Genomic DNA, 26,186 nt, shown 5'->3' on the forward strand with positions numbered 1-26,186 from the left:
TTCCTAAGGCTTCATTTCTAGTCAGTGACAATTACTCTTCCCTTGCTTCTGGTAGGCTACATGTTACAATCTATAATTGTCTTTTTTTTTTAATATGATAATAATTTAATTATCTTGCAATATACTGCAGGTATGTTCAAAAATGTTGTATGTTTATCAATTATTTTATGTTTTGATTCATACTAATTTTTTTTTAGATATACGCATATAGGGTCCTCTTCAATTATTTTGGCATTGAAAACTGGAAAAAAGGAGGTCTTACATGGGAATAAATACAGTAGAAAACCCACATAGGCATGAGTGCTATATGCAAAGTTTGATATGATGTCACGTTACCTCAGTCTCATGTGAAGACATGAAAGCCACAGTGTATCCTACTTGTTTGAATGGCACAACTGTTGATTCTGATGGATCGACAGTTACTGTCTGACTTGATACATCCCAACACCAGTCATCCTTCTCCACTGATACTTGGTATCTTCCTGGTAAGATGTCTTTAAACGTGTAAACTCCTCCTGAATGGTACAAGAGGAATATCTCAATAATAATATATTTTCCTAAGTTCTATAGTTTTATGCCTCTAAAGTGATGTGTTTTACACTAGTCCCTGAAAGAATGATATTAGAGCATTATTGTTTTCTAATCTGCGGAAAAGAAAAAGCTTTCTGTTTAACACTGAATCTGGTGGTTTGTGTATGACTGTTCTGCATCAGTACAAAAAATAGAAATAAAAATTATACTTCTTCAAATTGATTATATACAGTGTATATATATATATCACAGTTTCATTTAATCCACTCTATAATTATTTCAGTAAAGAGTAAGTTTCTAACACTAGCTATCTAATCAAATTATGTTTTTGTACATCATATGAGGAGCTTGGTATCAAAGTTGGACAACTCCACTTTTGCCTTTTTTATAGGAGAGGCGAAAAACTATATCCTTGGAAACCAATGTCACCGTTATACATACATTTTTTTTAAACATTCTCATGGGTCACAGAAATATTTTTTCAGTCTCAAAATGTGATTAAAATTAATATCCAGGTCGAAATTTAAGTTTAAAATGCGGAGTTGTCCATCTCTGAAACTAAGTCATGGAGTTATCTGTTTTTGAAACCAATTGAAGCCATATTTAAAGTGGAGTTGTTTGTTTTTGAAACCAAATGAAGCCATATTTAAAGTGAAATTATCTACTTCTGAATCGAAGTTTTTTTCTAACTCGGTTTCAAAGCAAATTTACGTAAAACAGTACTTATTCATCCACAAACCGATTATATAAACAATCAGCCATATTAGATTCGTGATGCGTGATGGGAAAAGGTGGTACAAATGTGGACTTCTCATTGACTACTGAAGGAATTGTCCTAATTTGAAAGCAAGCCACAGTGGAGTTGTCTACATTTTGATTCTAAAGTGCACAATTAAGTGTTATTTTCGCTCTGTTCTGTCAATTTTTGAACCTAAACAGTTCCTGAATCACATTCAGCACACAAAATTCTATGAGAAACAATCAATATCTAAAAATCGCAAAAAATCTAATTTTGATACTATGCTCCTCATATACTATGTAATATTTAGCTTGGGTTTTTTTTTATAGATAGATAGACGGGAATAGTTCACACCTGTGGAGTAACGGTCAGCGCGTCTGGTCACAAAACAAGGTGGCCCAGGTTCGAATCCCAGTCGGGACAAGTTACCTGGTTGAGGTTTTTTCCGGGGTTTTCCCTCAACCCAATACGAGCAAATGCTGGGTAACTTTCGGTGCTGGACGCTGGACTCATTTCACTGGCATTATCACCTTCATTTCATTCAGACGCTAAATAACCTAGATGTTGATACAGCGTCGTAAAATAACCCAATAAAATAAAAAATAGACGGGAATATAAATGTACATTTGACTGAGACAGATCAGGACTAAACTTTTTTTTTCATAATTACAACACAGTACGAGTTTCTCAAACTTTTTAAAACGGTATAATTAAATCATATGAACTTTTTTATTTCCAGCTCACAGGAAAATATTACCTTTAGCAGTTTCAAATGCTACTGGAACACGAGCTTCATTATTGTCACCAGGAATTGCTTGCAGATGTACAGAAATATCTTCACAGTTGCTGCCTCCTGCCAAACAAATTACCTGACCAGTCAGTTTTACCTTTAGTTGAGAAAATTCTATGCCAGATAATATAGGTCTGTCTAGCACTTCAATTACACGAACTGTTGGGAAAAACCTAGAACAAATAAAAGAATTGTTATACTTAGTGTATGAAACCTCTTTATGTAGCATTTAAAACCCAGGACTTAACTGCTGAAGTAAATTCAGCTACAAAATTCAGGGTTTATCACCAAGCACTAGAAAGCAGTAGACAAACAGACTGACTCCATGGGACAATAGACTGACTCTATAGAACAATGACTACAGTCGCGCTCAAACCTCCTGACGTTTGCAGGTGTGTCCGCTTATCGACGGTAGCCAATAGCATCAGTGCTGCGTTGCAACATATGGGCACGCAGACTCGCCGCTTAGAAAGTCTAAAAATCAAATAAAAAGTGCGGTCGGAAAATTGGTATGTTGTAGGGATCCTCCATGAATATATGACGAATGTTTTATGTTTTCTGAACATACAGAACAAAAATCACATTTCTACCCCCAGTGGTTCCAATTGTATGGGTTAATACAGTAAAACCCTGATAATACGCTGTTCAAGGGACCGCGTGTAAACTGAGTATTAACCGGGACCGTGTATTAGGCATATTAGCAGTTTTCTTTAATGAAATACATGAATCGCACTTCGCTTCTCCCAGAAAAAAACTCTCCCGTGTATTTGAGAAAAAAGCTGCCGAGGAAAGAAGAAAGAAAAACCTTAAGGGGGAGAGAGAAACGGCGGAGTAGACAGCATTCTCCACCTCTTTCAATATAATATGATGGGGCTATTTCAAATTAAGCCTATCATTCAATTTATTTTATCACACTGCACCTTTATGTTATTCGACAACTTTATTAACCTAATGAAAGTAAAACTGTTACAAAAACTGATATAAACTCAGCGAGTATGATTATTTACGTCTGACTCAACTATTTTTTCTATATTTTGTGCCTTTTAATTTCTTTCGATGCAATCTGATGATATTTATTATTATTATTATTATTATTATTATTATTATTATTATTATTATTATTATTATTATTATTAAGAAGAAGCCTTCTGCATCTCCCTATCAAACCAATCTCAGTTAAAGTGTCACTTTCCACAGTTTTAAAACTACTGCCGCTGAGAGACAGAGACGGAGAGTGTAGCTGTGACAACGTCGCGCTCGCATGTTACTGGAGCTCGCGAAACGTTAGGAGATTTGAGTGCGATTGTAATCTTAATGGTTGGTCAACAGGACTGTCAGAATTACTAACATTGGCTTAGCTGCCAATACCAGGGTGGTGAAGAAAGGGTCTTTTTTAAGATTCTGTCAGACCTAAGTAAAAAGATGGCTCAGAGAAAGATACAGCCAAGACAGAGAAGAATCCACAGGAGTCCATGGAAGTCCAGGACACCAAGAAAACAACCAGAAGGGACTGCCTAAACAGATTAAGTGAAATGAACCAATGGTGGAGGTCACTGAAATCAACAGCAAAAGTACATTTTGTTCTATTGAGCAAGAAACTTCCTGATGACGATATTGACATTGCTCCCATTCAAGAACCTTGGTTTTACAAGGAAGTTGAGGGACGTTTGTCTTGGGAGCCATCTTCAGAACTGTGTGGCTCCCAAGACGAAATTAGTCAACTAAGGTATTTTTAAATGTAGTTCAAATTAACACGTGAAAGTAATATATACATTTCATATTCCTAAGTGATACAATGTTAAAAGTTGTGTAATCAATATTTAAAATATATTAAATAATTTGTAAACAAAAAAATTCCTGGCACAACAGCCCATGGAGGGGCAAGGGTGACTAGTTGGCTCACTGAAGCTTCTCAAATTAATTATTATACTGGGTGGGTACTGGTCCTATATACAGTAGCGTAGCGTCAATGTAAGCTAAAAAGCTCAGCTTCCCCAGTAAATAATAATTTCATAATAAACCTGCAGTTTATGAACAAAATTATTTATTAATTTTAATAGAGTTTATATTTATGTGTTAAATGTTGTGATGCAGCAGTAAACAAGAAGCCTGCACACACCAGCTTCCAAGCAGACTGGTTTCTTTCACTCATTCTTTTCTGTAACCCCACAGATTTTCCATTCCTTTCTAACTAAACTACCCTGGTCGCAAGGCTCGCAAGAAGCTAGCTTTTACATTGAAAATAATTTAGTTTCCGAGTTATCCCTTTCGTGAGTTGTGTTCAGTTGAAGTGTTAGTGTGCAATGTGGCTGATATAATAAATAATGATTGAAATAGCAGTTCCTGACACCAATTTACTTGAATTTTTTAGGATAATTCTATTATCAAGACTGACGAACAAAAGTGTGATTTAGAAAACAAATGACTGACTCCCTTGCTGTCAATGAAGGACATAACCAAAACACAGACGCATACTTACGTAATGGTAGTAATACTGTATCTATTGATCGTTAATATTGTGATTTCTCTAAGTATGACAGGGAGTGAGCTAATGTTATACGTATACGTGTCTATTTGTTAGAGATACTGTATGTGTAAACAGTGAAATTATATTTTACTACGTACCATTTGAGGTCATGCCTTATTGGTGTTACTTACGAGGTTCCAACCAATCTTCGGACTGCTGACTTGACATTGACTACTATTTATTTTAAGATTATATGTTTGTAACACGTTTTCTCATATGTGCATGAAAGACAACTTGAGTTAGCTTCCCCTGCTCAAAATTTCATGCTACGCCACTGCATATAATAGTCGAGATTTCATGAAAAAATGTCTTCTGCCGGGAGAACTCAAATCAGCTTTCATTCCATGTTACTAGTCCAAAGCATTTTGTAACAAAACGTTAAATCAAAAGAACTTCCAGAAGAAAATAAAACATAACTGTTAAAAACACACACTTATTTGCTTGCAAATAATGCAATGAAACATGAAACTTACTGTAAACCTCTGCTCTTTTCCAGTTCAGAAACTTTCACTTTTCCCTGATATTTTCCAGGCTCCAAAAAGACACAAAATTCTCCAGTATCCTTCTGTGCATCTACAATTATGGGTTGACTAGTGCTTCCTTCTTTGGTCAGTACAACTGAGCTTGATCCACTGTCAGTAGTTCCCGATATCAGTTTATGAGGAGCTACGTGCCCACAGACTTTGAATGAAGATGGGAACACATCTGCCAACTGTGGAGTGTTAGGTGTGATTTTCACATTCATTTCAGGAAACTTCATGTCACCTAGCAAAAAAAAAATATATATATATAAATACAAATTGAAAGCAAATTGTATCAATCACTCATCTAATTCAAAATAGCTGCATGAAAAGTGATAATGGAATATAATAAGTCCATTGTGTCGAAGAGGTGGGAAGGAATAACATATTATAAACACTCTAGAGAAAATACGTGTTTCTTCAAGAGGGGCCACTGTGGTAAAATGACCTAAAAGTTAAAATACAACATGTTTCTTCAAGAGGGGACACTGTAGTAAAATGACCTAAAAGTTAAAATACAACGTGTTTCTTCAAGAGGGGCCACTGTGGTTAAAAAGACCTAAAAGTTGAAATACAACGTGTTTCTTCAAGAGGGGCCACTGTAGTAAAATGACCTAAAAGTTAAAATACAACGTGTTTCTTCAAGAGGGGCCACTGTGGTAAAATGATCTAAAAGTTAAAATACAACGTGTTTCTTCAAGAGGGGCCACTGTGGTAAATGACCTAAAAGTTAAAATACAACGTGTTTCTTCAAGAGGGGCCACTGTGGTAAAATGACCTAAAAGTTAAAATACGTGTTTCTTCAAGAGGGGCCACTGTGGTAAAATGACCTAAAAGTTAAGTATCCGCCATTAAAATATGTATAATACTGTGTGCAGATAACGTTGCTTTATAGAAACTCATGAGACAACTTAAAAAGAGCAATACATCTATAATATTTGATTGGAAAATAATACCATCTAAAAATAACAGTTGTTAAATTGGAATTCAAAGCGATATAACCATGACGAGCAGAAAGCCTAATCAATAATCCACGTATGAGTGCGGTATTTTAAATATTTCGGGAGTGACATTATTTTTAATAATGAAAGAAAAAACTAATGCTCATACAAAATGTGAAATCATTAGACACAAAGATTAAATTTAATAATAAAGTAATAGCAGTACATATCATTTTGTACTGATGTGAAATGTGAATAAAACTGCATAAAGATGCAAGTTGCATTCATACAGCAGAAACAAAGTTATTATACACTGAAAACAGCTGTACCAATATACAATAAAGACTAAACAAGTAAATTACGAAAGAATTAAAAGTTAATGACTAAATCAATATCAACATTTGCAGGCTTACTCATAAGCAAATAGACTTCTTACTGAATGCATTTGAAAATTATATACCAAACAAAATATTTCATGTACAAGAATAACAATATTGCACATTTGTCTCTGCTTCACATATTCCTTCACCTCACAACAAACCACTTACGTGCTTGAACCTGCAGCAAGTAAGAACCAGCTTGCATGTTTTCCAAATGATAGCTTCCATCAGCCTTAGTTGTACTGCTTACTTTTCCATCCAGCAATACAAGTGCTCCCTCTATTCCTTTGCCACCTGATCGAAGCAACACGCGTCCACTAACACTGAAGCCTTTCACCTACAAAAAGTAATTTGAACGTAAGAATTATACTGTAAGAAACTTTGATGGTATTCAGTATACAGAACAATTTATTATGAATATAATACAGTGCGTGGTTAATACATCTTACTGGCTCATGATGTGCGTCTTTAATGGGAAGATCCAACCACTCTCTCACACTGGAGAAAAAGGTATCAGCAGTGAATGGCAGTAATCTAGGCCTATGGTCCCATACAAATAATGCACCAGTAAAAGGTAATAAGAAAACGTTATGTTGAACTTACCTTTTATCAAAGCATATGTTGAAAATGTCCACTTTTCTGGATGCAAGAATCACATTAGTGTAGAAAATAAATTCTGAAATACCTTCTGCAACTCTATTTGTAATTTCACTTAGCATTCGCCTGATTTCATTCTCCAGCTCTTCTAGAGAGTGTGAATTGTTCACATACATTTTCTGTTTCAAATTCCCCCACAGATAAAAATCAGTAACATTTAAATTCGGGGAAAGAGTTGACAAATGACTGTGACTAATTATACAATCATCAAACACTTTTTATAATGCTCTAACGATATAGCAACTGTATGTGCAGAGGAGTTATCCTGCTGGAAGCAAGCATACTCTTTTTCATCTTCAGTCAATATTGCAAAAAAAAAAAAAAAAAAAGTATCTGTATGTCTCACACATAACGTTGTGAGTTGAGTGTATTGTAAAAAGAAAATGGAGACAATTAACCTGCATGCAGCAATGCCACACCACACATCCACTTCCTACTTGTGAAGAGGAACTTCATATATGTATTAAATGAGGATTTTCAGTGTCCCAGTACTTTATATCCTAAGAGTGAACATAACCTCATAAATAGAACCAACCTTCTCTGTCTTTGATATACATACTTTATATTCATACATGAGGACCTAGTCGTCTTCATTGAATAATCTATGACTATATGTAGTCATACATATAGATACCTATTATTGGAGAAAAATTCGTTCCGGCACCGGGAATCGAATCCAGGACCTCTCAGCCCTGCGCACTGAGTGCTCTTTCCATCTGAGCTATGCCGGGACCCGATTCACAGTGCCAACTGAACTCTTCTCCTTTGTATCATCATTGGCCTACTATCTCAATCTTTATTAAATGAGATGGATGAACAGTACTGTCATAAACAGACTGCAACAGCCAATCACAAAAATTCACGCAAATGGCTGGATCCTCTTGCTGTTATCAATAAACCATAGTCCCTCTGTAAGGATAAAAGTGCAGCATTTTCAGTCCCCTTAATGCTGATCTTTGTGACATCTTACATTCTTTTGGTAATCAGCCTGAAGATTTCCTAGGACTTAGCTGTATTCTTGTCTGAACATAGGCAAGTTTCTCTGATGTGGTTCTTGCATCCATAAAAGGTGAACATTATTTTCAACATATGCTTTGATAAAAGGTAAGATCAATATAAAGTTTTCTTACTACTTCTTATTTTACCGGCGCATTATTTGTATGAAACTAATGGCCTAAATCACTGACATTCATTGCCGATTCGTTTTCTTCCTATGTGAGAAAGCGGTCAGATCTCCCCACTAAACATCTGTGCTACAACCAGCTATAATGCTGAAGGTTGTATATGCCGTGCACTGTAGAACAGAGAGAGAGAGAGAGGTTTTATATTTACTGATATTCTTTCCTCTCACTCATGGCAAAAATAATGAAGAAACTCATATTACGTGTAGTCATTAAGTATGAAAATTAATAACAAGTAGTCAAAGTTGCCATTATCCAAGCTTGAAACAAAACTAGCAGTGGTTTCAGCGTACCAGACAGCATGGCTCAGTATTATTGTGCTATGTTCACATTGAGGCATTTGTCATCAATACTTGTGCCTCAGCACATGTACAAATGTTGTTGTTGTTTTCTAATGCCAGGCATTTGACAATAAAGTCATTTGACCTCTTGCACTCCAATATTTTTCAAAGATATTATCATGACCAGCCTCTGAAGCACAGATTTTGAGGTGTTCCGAATCCATTTCTTGGTTTGAGTTGCACAATGGACAGTTAGGGGACTGATATATTCCAATTCTATGCAGGTGTTTGGCCAAACAATCATGGCCTGTTGCCAATCTAAATGCAGCTACAGACGATTTTCGTGGTAAATCGGGAATTAACTGTGGATTTTGATGCAGAGAGTTCCATTTTTTCCCTTGGGATTGTGTTATCAAATTTTGTTTGTTGAAGTCTAAGTATGTAGATTTAATAAATCTTTTTACAGAGTAATATGTAGATTTAGTAACAAGTCTGTAAGTAGCAGTGCTGCCCTTCTTTGCTAAAGCATCCGCATTCTCGTTTCCCAGGATTCCACAATGGGATGGTATCCATTGGAATACAATTCTTTTATTGAGTGATATTAATTGAGAGAGCATTTTAGTTATTTCTGCTGTCTGAGATGAAGGTGTGTGATTAGAGACTATTGATAGAATAGCTGCTTTGGAGTCTGACAATATAACTGCATTCCTAAATTTACTGATGTGGCATAGAAGATTCCTGAGACTTTCACTTATTGCAATGATTTCTCCATCAAAACTTGTTGTTCCATACCCAAGAGATCTATAAAGTGAGAAGAGACAGCACGTAACACCTGCACCGGCACCTTGTTCTCTGGAGATCCGTCAGTGTATAAATGAAGCCAGTTTTGTGGAGGGTATCTAATATTAATTGTCTCTAAAGACAATTGTTTTAGTATTTCAGTGTTTACTTCTGATTTCAGTATTTCTTCTGTTAAATTTAGATTATATTCCATATTTAATAGAGTTAAAGGGTTTGGTTTAATTTGTAAGTTTTCTTTTAAATTCGGGATATTGATTTTCTGTTTTAATTCTTGAACAATGGATATGAAACTTTTTTGAGTTTTCAATCTACAGAGAGGACTGTATGAATGCCAATTGTTTCCTGGTAATCTAATAAGTTTTTCATATTGAATCAGTGCTTTTTCTTCTATTGTCATTTTGATGCTTTTTCAGAAATGTATTTCAAATGGTTGCTCCATGTTAACTTACTATCGAAAATAACTCCAAGATATTTGGATTCATAAGTCCTAGGAAGGTGTTGGCCATTGTATTGGATATTGAATTCTCTTTCTTTTTTACCAAGTGAAAATATTTGGTAGTTACTTTTGCTTAAATTGAGTGTCATCAAATTTGATGTATTCCATTCATGTAGTTGATTTAGAGCTTTAAGAGCAGAATTTTGAATTTTGTCTCTATGTCTGTAAGATCCAGAAGTCCACAAAACTATATCATCTGCAAATAGTGCTGTTTTCATGTTTGATTCCTCTAGGAGGGAGGGTAAGTCATTTATATAAATATTGAATAAAGTTGTGCTGAGGACAGTGCCCTGAGGTAGACCTCGATATGTTTGTCTGTAACTAGAAAGTGAGTTATTGAATTTAGTGTACAAATGTAAAAGCACAAATCACAGGTACTTAGGATTTATCTCTAGTATCTGTACGCAAATATTCACTTGAAAAATTGTTAGGAACATGTGCCTTGTATATGCTCGGAAAAAAATACAAGGCACATGTCTCGAAGTTCTGCTGAGTGTACATGTGCCTATTTCTTGCCTTGTGCATGTATTATTTGTTTATTACCGCATTTCAAATTGCACGAGAAATGAAGTGGTTGAAAGTCAATACAATAAAACTGATTAAAGAATTTCGTACTATATGTTTGTGGGATCCTACTTACTCGAACAACAGACAATTAAAATGTAACAATTTTGTAGAATTTGAGGCAATATTCAATGTCAATGAATAGGAAATGAAGAATAAAATTCACAATTTGAAATCACAGTCTTTGCAGAAATTTGAGAACGTTAAACCCATATAGGGCCATATTCATAGACATTCTTAGCATGGGCTTTCAGTGTATGATGAGTGAACTAACGTTTTTCGTATTCATAAACCAGTGTTAGTGATATGATATGAATCCTGTTTAGCATGCTCATAGCGCGGGCTAGCGAAATGTCTATGAATAGCACCCTTAAAGACTAGTTCATCAAGGGACGAAAGTTTTACGTCACAATGGTATGGTTTTGAACTGCTGTACTTCCTTAACTTCCTCGGCCAAGAAATAAAAGACAGTTTTAACAAGAAAGAAGATACCTTGGCAATATTTATTGACTTTCAGCTAGCATATGACTCTGTTTGGAGAAGTAAATTATTACTAAAACTCCAGAAATTAGGTATCTCCAGCAATATGTTCAAATGGATATCAGAATTCCTTAGTCAACGATTCATTGCCACTAAATTCAATAACTCACTTTCTAGTTACAGACAAACATATCGAGGTCTACCTCAGGGCGCTGTCCTCAGCACAACTTTATTCAATATTTATATAAATGACTTACCCTCCCTATTAGAGGAATCAAACATGAAAACAGCACTATTTGCAGATGATATAGTTTTGTGGACTTCCGGATCTTACAGACATAGAGACAAAATTCAAAATTCTGCTCTTAAAGCTCTAAATCAACTACATGAATGGAATACATCAAATTTGATGACACTCAATTTAAGCAAAAGTAACTACCAAATATTTTCACTTGGTAAAAAAGAAAGAGAATTCAATATCCAATACAATGGCCAACACCTTCCTAGGACTTATGAATCCAAATATCTTGGAGTTATTTTCGATAGTAAGTTAACATGGAGCAACCATTTGAAATACATTTCTGAAAAAGCTCGTAAAAGATTCTCCCTTCTAAAAAGACTAGCAGGAAAGAAATGGGGATGCTCTAGGAATACTTTGAACACTACATACAAAATGTTTATACAGCCAGTGCTGACATACTGCGGAGAAATTTTAATTACTTCACCTTTCATAAACGACATAGAATATGTTCAAAACCAAGCTCTCAGACTCATTACTGGTGGAATCAAAACAACTCCAATAGATTCTATGAGATTCCTCACTAATATTAACAGCATCAAAATGACAATAGAAGAAAAAGCACTGATTCAATATGAAAAACTTATCAGATTACCAGGAAACAATTGGCATTCATACAGTCCTCTCTGTAGATTGAAAACTCAAAAAAGTTTCATATCCATTGTTCAAGAATTAAAACAGAAAATCAATATCCCGAATTTAAAACAAAACTTACAAATTAAACCAAACCCTTTAACTCTATTAAATATAGAATATAATCTAAATTTAACAGAAGAAATACTGAAATCAGAAGTAAACACTGAAATACTGAAACAATTGTCTTTAGAGACAATTAATATTAGATACCCTCCACAAAACTGGCTTCATTTATACACTGACGGATCTCCAGAGAACAAGGTGCCGGTGCAGGTGTTACATGCTGTCTCTTCTCACTTTATAGATCTCTTGGGTATGGAACAACAAGTTTTGATGGAGAAATCATTGCAATAAGTGAAAGTCTCAGGAATCTTCTATGCCACATCAGTAAATTTAAGAATGCGGTTATATTGTCAGACTCCAAAGCAGCTATTCTATCAATCGTCTCTAAACACACACCTTCATCTCAAACAGCAGAAATAACTAAAATGCTCTCTCAATTAATATCACTCAATAAAAGAATTGTATTCCAATGGATACCATCCCATTGTGGAATCCTGGGAAACGAGAATGCCGATGCTTTAGCAAAGAAGGGCAGCACTGCTACTTACAGACCACCTGTTACTAAATCTACATATTACTCTGTGAAAAGATTTATTAAATCTATACTGTTTTCGATGTAAGAAAAATCCTAATGTAAACACAAGCACGTGGCTGTCATACCCGTGACTGGCTCACAGTCGAAACACTCACATAAAGCAGGAAAATATAGTCCGTATTTGGAAACTATCATCTTGTATTATTTGAAAATAAAAAATTGAATTCTAGTTGTTAAATACAATGAAACATATAACTTCACTCATATGTAAAACGATAAGTAAAAGAAAAGCTACTTTTATATTTTGTTATGTACTATGAACGTGGATGAATACAAACAGTAATACCGAGGTAGTCTGTTCTTGTAACAAGCTGGAGTCACTTGACCTCGTAGATGTTCACGTAAGCACGTGATACTGAAGTATAGCTTCTGCATCCTTGGTGTGTGTGTGGTTATTAATCATAAGAGTAGAAACCCTCTCAAAAGCGGAGAAAAACAAATAGTCTTAAATGTATATAATAAGTTATGTTAGTTTTAATTAGAGTAATTATAAAGTAAATGTTTCCTAAGCAAACGAATGCATAGTAGTGAGGTTAGGTCTACTTGACGAGTAACGAGAAATGTTTATATAAAACAGAATGTACAACAATAGGCGGGAACACGTACTGAGAATCTATGGCGCCAAACAGCGGCCAATGAAGCCTCACTTCAGTCACGTGCTATTGTTTATATTAGGATTTTTCTTACAGCGAAAAGATTATACATACTTAGACTTCAACAAACAAAATTTGATAACACAATCCCAAGGGAAAAAATGGAACTCTCTGCATCAAAATCCACAGTTAATTCCCGATTTACCACGAAAATCGTCTGTAGCTGCATTTAGATTGGCAACAGGCCATGATTGTTTGGCCAAACACCTGCATAGAATTGGAATATATCAGTCCCCTAACTGTCCATTGTGCAACTCAAACCAAGAAATGGATTCGGAACACCTCAAAATCTGTGCTTCAGTGGCTGGTCATGATTATATCTTTGAAAAATATTGGAGTGCAAGAGGTCAAATGACTTTATTGTCAAACGCCTGGCATTAGAAAACAACAACAACTTCCTTAACAAGATATGTCTCAAATTCTGTTACAGACATGTTTAAATTCACGACTATCCTCAAGTTTTTAAATAATTCATAACAAAATCATAAGAGTTTTGACTACTTATTTTTTTTAAGTTGTGCATCCATTATCTGTGGCTTTTTTCTCTCTTCTTTTCATTAATTATACTTGCATTCACACGCAAAAACAAGAGTTCAGCATCTGAAGCCAAAGTATCAGTGTTTGTCCTTCGATTTGTGTCCTGAATGCGAACATCTTACATTATCCGGGAACTCTAAAGGTCCCGGGTTCGATGCCCGGCCCCGGAACAACTTTTCCCTCGAAATTATTCAAATCACCTTTACAGGAAGTTATACCTGAAATCTTGATTTGCATAATACTGTTACTGTTCGTTAACAGAAAACCACAATTTAAGTCACACGGAGTTAGTGTGCACTCGAAGTTGGTTGCTTGACGGTTGTCAGCCCACTTTGAGGTCTGTGGATATAGAGGGAAAAATTGGATCGGTGTCGGGTAGAGTTCCCGGGTAGCTCAGTTGGTAGAGCGTTGGTACGTTAAACCAAGGTCCCGGGTTCGATGCCCGGCCCCGGAACAACTTTTCCCTCGAAATTATTCAAATCACCTTTACAGGAAGTTATACCTGAAATCTTGATTTGCATAATACTGTTACTGTTCGTTAACAGAAAACCACAATTTAAGTCACACGGAGTTAGTGTGCACTCGAAGTTGGTTGCTTGACGGTTGTCAGCCCACTTTGAGGTCTGTGGATATAGAGGGAAAAATTGGATCGGTGTCAGGTAGAGTTCCCGGGTAGCTCAGTTGGTAGAGCGTTGGTACGTTAAACCAAGGTCCCGGGTTCGATGCCCGGCCCCGGAACAACTTTTCCCTCGAAATTATTCAAATCAACTTTACAGGGAGTTATACCTTAAATCTTGATTTGCAAATATCCTACCTGTTTATATATATATATATATATATATATATATATATATATATATATATGTATGTATGTATTTATATGTATGATACCTTTTCATCATAGAATTTGACTGCAACACAAGAGTAACTCACTCATCTGCCAAATGTACAAATAATGATCAATTTACACTTACACTCACAAAAATTGTATAGTCATCTTACAGAAATTGATACAGTATCTATTTATTTCAAAGTATCGGTTTTATCATAGTTCTTTTGCAACTTTTTCTGCTGTAATATTAAATGTTAACTCTACAAATTTAACCAAAGTAAACACATAACAGTATTAGTAACAAATGTGTACTTACTTTGAATTCAGTATCAATTTTAAGACTCTCATGACCAACTGTGAAAACAACTTCAACAGGTCTGACGTCAAACTTGATACTATGGGGACCTTCATAATGTGGAACTACTTTGTATGTGTTTGGTGGCAATGAAGGGAAAACGAACTGCCCCCTTTCATCTGAGTTAACATGACACAACGGAGAAACTCCACTCATCTTGAAGCCTTTCAGTGGACTCTTATCACAGTCTTGAATATCACCCACAGGATGAACCTGAAATACCAGATAATTACAAATACAGTGTAATTAAAAATATATAATGTAATGTAACTTATACAAGACATGTGATATATACATGGCAGAAGGAAATTTATTCTTTCTTTTTCAAGCATAACTTTTTGAAATGAGAATAACAGAGCAGCAGCAGCAACACTAATGATACACATACTTACCCCTTCGGCCTGAAAAAGAACGAAACTGACGCCCTTAATTGGTTCATTATCACTTGTGACCAATCCAGAAACATCATAACCTCTCACAACCAGACTATTTGGTGGAATTTTAACATTTTCCTTGACAAGATGAATTGTTACTGAATTCTTGCTAAGTTTCCATCTAGGATGAGATGCCTTAACCAAATATTTTCCTGGAAGAACAGGTGTAAACTGGAAGTCGCCATTTTCTGATGTCGGTACTTCTTGAAATGGAAGTGAACCACGATCACTGTCAGGATGTAATGATACTTTTATTCCCTTTGGTCCCACGTTGGTTCCAGAACTAACAACCTGTAAATATAAATGTTGGTATAAAGCAAGCAGTTAGAATTCACCATGTACATTCAATGATAGGAGTAACAGACAATCAGTAGCCTACTAATGAAGGTTTGGCATTATGAGTCAACCTCATCTAATTTTCTGGTATATGCTGTGAATGAATTTTTGGCGTGAAATTCTTAATATCAAAATCAAAATAAATATAGGCCTACACATTAATAAAAGTATGGAACCAAAATAATAGAAACACTAGTCCTCACAATAGCAACTGTTCAAGATGCTGCCCATTCACACATAGAAACTCTTGGCATCATTTTAAGAAATTGTCTTTGATAATTTTAAATTCTTAGTATAATTAAATCTTTGCAACTTCTATCTTTATACCAGTATTACTTTTAATTCCTCTGTTGTGTGAGGAATATGCGAGACATTTTTATACGAATTATGTAGTTCAGCACAAATTTATCAAGCTTCTCCTTAGTGGACATACGACTTATTCTTTAATTTTTTTGTCTTTTATAGTCGCAATGCTGTTATTCCCGGCGTGACTCCTCCTCTTTGCTTACATCTTAGGAAGTCAAGGCTCTATAAAGTCTAGGTAGGTTGTATCATTCGCCATTTTTGTTCTTTCGTTGCCGAGCTACCAGACGAGGGATCTATTTGCCACACCGTTAAATATTATCATGTCGTAGCTCCTATGATAATAAATCAAACGCGCTGTAATTCAGCAAATAAATAAGCGGAAAATAACGTCCTCGTGTCCTTTCTGCGAACGCAAACGAAAGAGCCAAAACGGCGGGCGATTATATTAAGTATTTATCGAGTCTTAGGAAATGCTTAACGTCTTCATCAGCGAATCACAAGACGCACACGTTTAAATGTAGCCGACCTGCAACGTGATTGGCTGCCGGAAATTAGAGCGACGGGACTATAGAGATCAAGATTATCGAAACAGGTTTTTATTAATTTTGTTATAGTTTCACAATACTTTTTGTTCTATAGGGCTATTGTGTTCCGAATTTGACATCAACAACCAAGAAGATAAACACAAGATAGTAAATCTGAATATAAGCAGCAATATGACACAGCAGAAATTCTGAAAGTAAACTGCAGTGCTGCTTCTTGTTCTGTGAGACATGATTTTAATATGCTGAGCAGAGGGGATGATATAAATATTCTAATCATCAATGGAGCCAATATATCTTCTGAGAGAACCGAATGCTATGTACAACATAACAGGGTACACAAACTACACAATGTGCAGGAACAGATAAGTAGCAAGTGGCATGTTAGTGGAAGTGAAGATCCAATTAATGACATTAAAATCCAAAGTTTTGAAAGAAATTATCATATATACATCACAAATAATTGTAGAAGTACCATTGCAAAAGGAAAGCAGAAAAGTAATGGTATATGGAACCTATAACAAAATACAGTAGAATTTCTCATAACAGATACAAAAGGAACCAGGCTAGTTCCAGATACGAGATTTTGCTGGGTAATTGAATAATACCGTTATATACAAAAAAAAAAAAGTTCGTATTTCATGGTGCCAAATGTTGAAACTGCATCCATGTGAAACTTATTTCTCTATCACTTGTTCATAACTGAATAAACAAAAAAATGTGTGGATTTTCCTTATTAAAACACATCACACAACACAAATAATACATTAATTCTAGTTTAGAATATTCACCTGAAAATTAAAGTTCGTGCGAACTTCCTAATGTGGCAACACTGACAGTCCGAACATAACTAAATAAACATAATAACTGTGTGGAATTTTCTTTATTAAAACACATCACACAACACAAAATAATAATACATTAATTTTAGGTTCACTGAAAACGAAAGTTCGTGCGAACTTCCTAATGTGGCAAAACTACGTCCCAGACAGTGGCAATGTGGCAGATTTAAACATTTTTTTTGACCCAGCCAAAAGTGCCATTGTTTCGGTATTGCCGGTTATTTGGGTGCCGGTTACAAGAGATTTTACTGTAAACTGAAATTTGAATTCTAAACCTAGAAGAGTGTCTGAAGAATGATTTTATAATTCTTAATACATAATAATACGCACAATAATGTGTCCATTTATGTTTTATATGCAGTCTATAAGCAAGCATAAACTAGCATAGATTAACTGGTTTAATTTCTCTTATGATCATTAGGAGCTAACAAACAAATTTTGCGCATAGCTCCATTAATTTAGGACATTGGAGCAAATATGTTTACAAGTTACTTCTTCCTATCCATATCACCTACATGTACAAAGATCGATAATACCCATGATTTATAGTACTTATCCAAACAACAGTAACTTGTCAGTATCCCTGGCACCACATTTATGCATTTTCTGTTATATGAAACAAAAAATTAATTAAAGTTAAACCATGGATTCGTAATAAGAAATTTCGCCTGTTTCAAAGTTGGTGCTTTCCTCCAAGCATTTTGGAATTTTTTAAGGTAATGATTTTTCATTACTCTAAATCCAGTAGGTCTGTTTATGGGAAAGTCTATAGAGGGCTCTTGTTCAAAAGGATGGTTGAAGTCCAAAACTCCAGCCTTTTTAATATGTGACAATAATATACCCAGAAAAAACTTAATTTACGGTATAGGATAATACCTTGGTAATTTACTGTTGTCACGCCAGGAGAAGGCGGCTGAAGTACTTAGACGGGGTGGAGGGGAAACAGTCGCGCATGCGCACCGTGCTGTTCACTGCAATATTCCTGTTTCACAAACATCTACTGCACATGTCTATGAGTCTTTGCGACTTTGTGAAAATAATAGTGGGGTTTTTACTGTAGTGTTTTATCAGTTTCAACAAGACAATTGTTTTCAGTATACCACAAATCTTGTATTGCTTTAGTTATCCTTTGCTTTTCGTGTTAATAGTGTTGATAATAATATAGTTAATAGAATTTATGTTATTGTATACTGTTATTTAGGTTTATAGCAGTTTTTTGTTTATTGTAAATATGTCGACAAAGAGGAAACAAGGATTGACAATCTATAGTGAAGAAAGGAATATTATTAGAAGTGCAAAATAATTCTGTGATGAAGAAAAAGAACAACAGTGCCTTTGCATTCCTCTTACGAAACTACAGCAAAGGTAGAAAAGTACTCTAATGTATCCACAAGAACAATACAGCGTATAAGGAATGAAATGAAAGACTGCACAGAAGAAAGTGCGTTGTCGACACCTGAGGGAGAAAAAAAAATGTAAACATCCAGACTACCGAAACGCAAATGTAGATGACTTCGACGGGAGATTGACAAAAAAGATATAATTGAGAATTTTTATTTGAAAAAGAAAGAGGGCCACCGGCGTAGCTCAGGAGGTAGCGCGTTTGCCTGCTGATCTGCAGTTGTGCTCGGGAGTGAGTTCGATTCCCATTTGCGCTGACTACCTGGTTGGGTTTTTTCCGAGGTTTTCCCAAGCGGAAGGCGAATGTCAGGTAATCTATGGCGAATCCTTGGTTTCATTTCGCCAAATATCATCTCGCCATCATCAATTCAATCGACACTGAAGAAGCTAGTAGTTATTACAGTGTCGTTAAATAACAAGTAAAAAAATAGTACCAAGCTGCAACAAACGTCTACCCTTTTACAAGAGAAAATTGATTTGAAATGAAAGACAACATTAAGACGAATACTGAAGAAAAAGGATTTCAGGTGGAAGAAGTTTGCAGCAAAAAAAAAAAAAAAATGAGGAAAACACTGTAAATTAGAATACGTGAAGATATCTACAGCAAATAAGAAAGCTTAGGAAAGTGGAAAAACCGATTTTGTATCTGGACGAAATGCGGATAGATAGCCCTACCAATTTAACGTTTCCCAAGGTCTGGTACGATAAAAATGTTACGGGAGTTTTGACTACCGTAAATGTGTCCAGAACACTCATTGTTGTTCATCAGGATGGGGGCGGTGGGGCTAATGGCTTTGTTGAGAGATTAGAATTAATATACACGGCTGGAACATAAACAGACGATTATCATGGACAGATCATACTCCAGAAATTTTGAAAAATGTGATAATGATAGTCATAGCGACAGCACCGAAGATGCGGAATCTTTTATGTCTGACTCCATTCCCGTGTAGCCAAGTAAGTGGACTGAAGTTTTCAGGTCAGAGTGTAGCGTAAAGTTCCCCCGTCCCGCCTATCTACTCCCCGCGCCAACTTGTAGCGCGAAAACAGTACTTGGAGTGATATTATAATCTTCTATCAGTTTGGAGATTATCCTGACTGAGTTTAGAGTCCCCAAAGCATACTAGATATCCATATTTGTACATGATCTTATGTTCTCAAAGTCACAGGCCAGAACAGTATATACATTTGAAAAACTGTTATGTGTAATAAATTTAAGTGAAACAGAGTTTGGTTCTTATCGTTATTTATTAATCAAATGATTGCTTACTTTTCCAGTTATTGCAAAGCCTTTAAATATAAAATTAATATCTTTTCCTTGGCTGCATTGATCTGTGGTGCCATCAACATTCAAAATAACTTCCTTTGGTTCAAAACTCCATCCTGCAGGCGGTTCAATCTGGAGAAAGAAAAAAACACAAATATTAGTTACATATTATTTATTATTTACCAAAACTTTCACCTTCTGATGAAGAGGGCAATTTCAGCTTCCATCATAAAATGTATGTTCTACAAATGCAAGAGTTGGCAACGTTGATATTTTCTGTCAGAGTTAATAATTCTGTCTGCCTTAAATATATTTACTAGTTGTAGCTTGTGCAGCAAATGCTGCAAACTAAGTTCATTAAAAGTCCAAATACAAAATTTTCAGATTTATTTTCAATTAATAATACCAGACATTTTCAAAGTTAATGCAGTAGCTATTTCAGGTCATTGCGGATTGTAGGTGAGAGTTAAGAAAATGTCAGGTTTGTCATGCTTTCAAACAATAGACATAGCATCTTGATATAGTTGCTGCATGTTACGTGAACTACCTTGAAATGTAGAGGGCAGAATCACTTTTTCCTGCTAAGAGATCTTGCTGAGGTGATCAAGAGACTACAAAATTTGTAGGCCTCTTATTTTATCAATAAATAATACCTTTTTCATTACTCTAAATCCAGTACTTATGGGAAGGTCTATAGAGGGCTCGTGTTAAATAAATAAGGATGGTTGAAGTCCAAAACTCCAGCCTTTTTAATATGTGACAATAGTCTATCCAGAAAAAACTTGATTTACAGTATAGAATAATACCTTGGTAAACTTACACTTATGAAAATTTAAAATAGAGTGAACATGAAAAACATGTCAAAATAAGCAAATATTACACACCAGTATTACAGTACACTCATCACATGTTCATAAAGCCTATAATGAAACAGAAGTGCTGCAGAACGTAAATATAAATTATTTCTTACTTTTAAGATGTACTCTCCTTTGTCGTACAGTGGCAGAAAATAGTATCCATTATTTGGTGCACAATCAGTGTGATCTTTCAAACTTCCTTGTTTAGTATACCTAAAAAAAATATAATAAGAGACTATAATAACAAAAAACTGATCTTCCCTTCAGAGTGACTATCGCATTCTTAAAACTCAAAGAATAAAACATAGGTATATATATGGAGCAACAGTAACAAATGTAAGTGACACTCGCGAGGAAATTAAACGCAGAATAAATATGGGAAATGCCTGTTATTATTCAGTTGAGAAGCTTTTGTCATCTAGTCTGCTGTCAAAAAATCTCAAAGTTAGAATTTATAAAACAGTTATATTAGGCCTTTCGGTTGTTCTGTATGGCTGTGAAACCTCGACTCTCACTTTGAGAGAGGAACAGAGATTAAGGGTGTTTGAGAATAAGGTTCTTAGGAAACTATTTGGAGTTAAGAGGGATGAAGTTACACTAGAATGGAGAAAGTTACACAACACAGAACTGTATGCATTGTCTTCTTCACCTGATATAATTAGGAACATTAAATCCAGACGTTTGAGATGGGCAGGGCATGTAGAACATATGGGTGAATCCAGAAATGCATATAGAGTGTTAGTTGGGAGACCGGAGGGAATAGGATCTTTGGGGAAGCCGAGACGTAGATGGGAGGATAATATTAAAATGAATTTGAAGGAGGTGAGATATGATGGTAGGGACTGCATTAATCTTTCTCAAGATAGGGGCCGATGGAGGGCTTATGTGAGGGCAGCAATGTACCTCTGGGTTCCTTAAAAACCATAAGTATATATAATAAAGTCCCAATTATTCAGTCTTCGATTATCCAGCCTTCCGTGTTATCCGGACTGCTTTTTTTTAATTACAGTAGTGTACGTATATACAGTACTGAACTATAACAAGGTTTTGTAAAGTCAATTATACGAGGTTCATCAAGAAAGTAAGTTCCAATCGCGTCCAGAGGTAGCATGACTAGTTTGACAGAAGTGTGCATGCATAGCAGTAGAGAGGGGGTATGTGGGAATAATGCAGTGCAGTTTCAGTCTTGTGAAGGCACTAGTTATTGCACAGCACTAGGAGAAAATGGCTGCACTGATATTGTCTCCCGCCAATTGCGAGATTTGTGCAGTTATCCGATTTCTGCACGCTCAAAAGCAATTTCCAGCAGAGATCCATCACCAATTGTGCAGTGTGAATGGGCCCGACATTATGAGCGACAGTATGGTCAGACTATGGTGCAGGCAATTCACTGAAGGCCGAACCAATGTGCACGATGAAGACTGTAGTGGCCGACCATCCCTGGTGATGCGAGAACTGATGGAAAGTGTGCAGCAAGCAGTTTTGCAGAACCGGCACTCCACAATTTCGGAACTCTCTGGTCAATTCCTCCAGATGTCTCACTCACTGCTGCACGAAATTATCTTTCGGTGGCTTGGTTTTCGGAAAGTATGTGCAAGATGGGTACTAAAGCAGCTGACAGATGAACACAAAACGAAACATCTGGGCACAGCATTGACATTCCTCCAGTAGTATGCAGAAAAGGTGACGAGTTTCTCGACAATGTTGTCACTGGGGATGAAACATGGGTGTCGATGCCACACCAGAAAAAAAACAACAATCCATGCAATGGCGGCCTAGTGGTTCACCTGTGAGGACCAAATTCAAACAGACAATCTCTGTCAAAAAATCATGTGCACTGTCTTCTGGGATCAACGTGGTGTCCTCATGTGAGAGTTTTTGCCACGAGAGGAGACTGTTAATGCTGAGTGGTATTGTCAGACATAGAGAAATCTGAGGAGGGTGATCCAGAGCAAGAGATGTGGAATACTGACAAGAGGCATTATGCTTTTGCACAACAATACATGACCCCATACAGCCAACGCCACAAGGAATCTATTGCTTCAGTTTGGATGGGAGATCTTTGACCAATCACCCTACAGCCCCGACCTTGCGCCAAGTGATTTTCATCTCTTCTATCTCATGAAGCGCTTCCTGACAGGAAAACGTTTCCACAACGATGGTGAGCTGCAGACAGCAGTGACTTCATGGCTCCAGACTCCTATGACACGAGCATACAAACGTTGGTGCACCAGTATGATAAATGCCTCAATAACGGTGGTGACTATATTGAGAAGTAGCCAATGAATCTCTGTAAAATAGTGCAATAAATTTCTCTTTCTTATTGATGTTTTTGTTTTCTTTATCGGCTATTGGAACTTACTTCCTGGATGAACCTCGTATACTGTACTGTATATGAATAAAAACTCGTTTATTATGTATATGTGAGTAACGTCTTTCTACATTACTGGGTTCGACCTTTGTCTCTTTTAAGATTACAGGATCAAAAACCAACAGCGCTCTCACAGGATAATCAGGACTCTACTGTATATATGTGTGTGTGTGTGTATCTATCTCTCTCTCTAAATATATATATATATATATATATATATATATATATATATATATATATATATATACACACACAATAAGATATGATTTAAAGCTCCCTGCCATAGCACAAAAAAAAAATCCTGCTTACCATATGGCCTACTTCAGGGCACCACCCCGGTACTTTTTTCTGAAACCCGGGAGTACCTTTCTTCTTTTTTTTTTTATATATGTCTGTAGTCTTACTCAATTTTGTCCATATGCATATAATTTGTACAGTACCTAATTTTTAATATATTGTACCGTAATAATAATAATAATAATAATAATAATAATAATAATAATAATAATAATAATAAATCTATGGTGCTACAGCTCTTTAAGGGCCCAGATCTATCAGCCGGCTGCTGGCCTTATGCTCACATGTCAAAGCAGAGATAGACGATCATCTAACCAAAATAGGGTTGTTAAAATAAACCAGCATAAGGGATTGCAAGTTTTCTTCTTTAAGAGCCTTACTTCAACGCAACTCAAGAATACAGGTAAACAAACTGTTCCAACATTAGTGACTATGCCGTGTGAGCCTCAAACCAAAGGAAAAACGAAACGTGTGAAGATAAGTACCGGTAATATGACTATTACGTAATGATCCCGAATAATTCGATGGTGTTCGGGTAAAGGGAGTTAAGTCAATTTTTGTGCAAATGGAGTTTTGTTCAGCAGATGATTACACAAGTTAAATTCTATAAGTGGGTGTGCAAAAAGAACAAAATACTACTAGCATTCGATGTTTTATTTGTATAGAAAATTATTTGCAATAAGGTCCCGAAGTTTAATTTTTATTTATCTCAAAACTCATTTTTATGACTCATCTCCCTTTACCCAAACACCATCGAAATATCTCTGGACCAAAGACTTTGGCTGCTGGGTTATTTAGCATTGATGGGATTGGTGATTGCAAGATGGTATTTGGCGAGGCGAGATGAAGCCGAGGATTCGCCAGAGACTATCTGACATTTGCCTTACAGTTGGGGAAAATCTCGAAAAAATCCAACCAGGTAATATGCCCAAGCGGGAATCGAACCCACGCCCGAGCGCAATTACAGTTCGGCAAGCAGCTCAGCCGACTGAGCTATGCCACTGGCTACTTAACATATTGTAAAATATTATATATATATATATATATATATATATATATATATATATATATATATATATATATATATATATAAATATAAGTAGGTCTGATGTTTGATTGGGGCCAAAAAATTGTACTTTCTCTTGGCTTAAAAAGGAAAAAAGTCAGCACATGAAACGTAAGTATTTTTCCTGGAATAATTACCTCATAAACTTCTCTGTCCGGTACAGTGTTGACCTTGATTTCTCGCAACATTATGGCAAGGTTTTAGAGGTAGGCCTAATTATCCAGAAAAACGACAATGAAGGCGATACCGTACAATTTTTCTTTTTTTTTTTCACTGACTTCTGTGAGATGTATATAGTAATAAAAATGTGGTTTTAGATAGCAGCCACAAATATGTTCAATATAAAATAATCTGATACCGGTACTTACCTATAGGCCTACATTCTAATATACTGTTGTAACCAGAGTGCGAATTAACGGGGGGATGGGGGAATTTCGCCCCCCCCCCCGTGGGAAAGTTATCCCCCTCTCATAAATTCATATTAACATCCCTGTCAAGGATAACTTCTATCTCCCCTTACAAAATATAACTTAGGCCTAATTGTTTTAATACGGATATAGTTTATAAAGTACCCTACAGTATAAAGTAAGCAAATAAAATAATATTGATGTATTAACATCACGGCAAGCTGACAACAATAACTTAAGAATTACACATCTTGTCTTAAGCCTGCTCATGGATATAATTATTAAAATAATCAAGATGCAAGACAAGCAACTCAGTGCGACCAAGCGTTGAGCGGAATCGAATGAGGATAACAATAATTTTATGTATGGTATTCTCTATCTAGGATTCTATCCCCCCCTCATCAGAAATCTTAATTCGCACCCTGGTTGTAGCCCGCACCCCTCACTCCACTTGTTACCAACACTCGAGAGGACCAAGACGCTGGACCATTTCCCTACTAATTCGTTCTGGCTCCGGGCCCGTCGCATGTTATGTTAATAAAATTAGTGGGGGGGGGGGGGGGGAAGGCAGATTCTTCAAAAGAACTAGGCCTACCAGTGCACTAAAGGAGGCACATCCGGTTAAAATAATTCTGAAATGTCCTGTTGCTGCTAGGAATACCAAAGCATTAACATGTTTTGAAAGGTAAAGTTATCATGTCACAACACAAATTAATTTAAAAGCACAAGGTCACATGTGTGTATGCCTAAATATCAATACAGTAATCATCCTGTAAACTGTAATGAATGTAGCATTCGCCCCATGAAAAAACCCATGTATCTCAACAAATGTAGAGAAAAATATAAAATGATGATAGAAGTATCCGTGTTCTGAAATTTATCCGTTTATTCTATATGAGTATAACTAATATTAGGTGTCACACTATAGGGACACTAAGCTTATATTCAAAATTCGATTATAGCCTTGTCATCAACTTTATACTTACAATTTTACTTCAACTTGAGAAAAATTTATATCTATATCACTTTTAACAAATCCGCCACATCCTAAAATATCTTCTGAATATACAAATCCCGTAAGATATGATATATGAAAAAAGAAAAGTAATCCTTTTACTAAATATCGGACCATGCTGATAAGTTCAATAATGAGAAAGCATGGTACACTTCTGCGTTGAGCCTCAGCTAATGATATTGGTCAG

The 26,186-nt window shown here is 35.8% G+C and overlaps 1 protein-coding gene across 1 annotated transcript in view; it reads right to left on the reverse strand.

The window, feature by feature from the left end:
- Positions 1-26,186, reverse strand: part of LOC138703197 (BOS complex subunit NOMO1) — a 48,112-nt gene extending 21,926 nt beyond the window's left edge. The window contains exons 1-9 of the mRNA XM_069830890.1: positions 25,971-26,186; positions 20,957-21,056; positions 19,990-20,118; positions 15,251-15,583; positions 14,820-15,071; positions 6,598-6,766; positions 5,061-5,352; positions 2,028-2,233; positions 337-515 (exon numbers count right to left, since the gene is read on the reverse strand). Of these exons, the coding sequence (XP_069686991.1) occupies positions 337-515; positions 2,028-2,233; positions 5,061-5,352; positions 6,598-6,766; positions 14,820-15,071; positions 15,251-15,583; positions 19,990-20,118; positions 20,957-21,056; positions 25,971-26,116 (1,806 nt within the window). The 5' untranslated portion in view covers positions 26,117-26,186. The remainder of the gene's footprint in view (positions 1-336; positions 516-2,027; positions 2,234-5,060; positions 5,353-6,597; positions 6,767-14,819; positions 15,072-15,250; positions 15,584-19,989; positions 20,119-20,956; positions 21,057-25,970) is intronic.

This window comes from Periplaneta americana, chromosome 7 (assembly GCF_040183065.1).
Source record: "Periplaneta americana isolate PAMFEO1 chromosome 7, P.americana_PAMFEO1_priV1, whole genome shotgun sequence".
In the NCBI taxonomy this organism is placed as follows: domain Eukaryota; kingdom Metazoa; phylum Arthropoda; class Insecta; order Blattodea; family Blattidae; genus Periplaneta; species Periplaneta americana.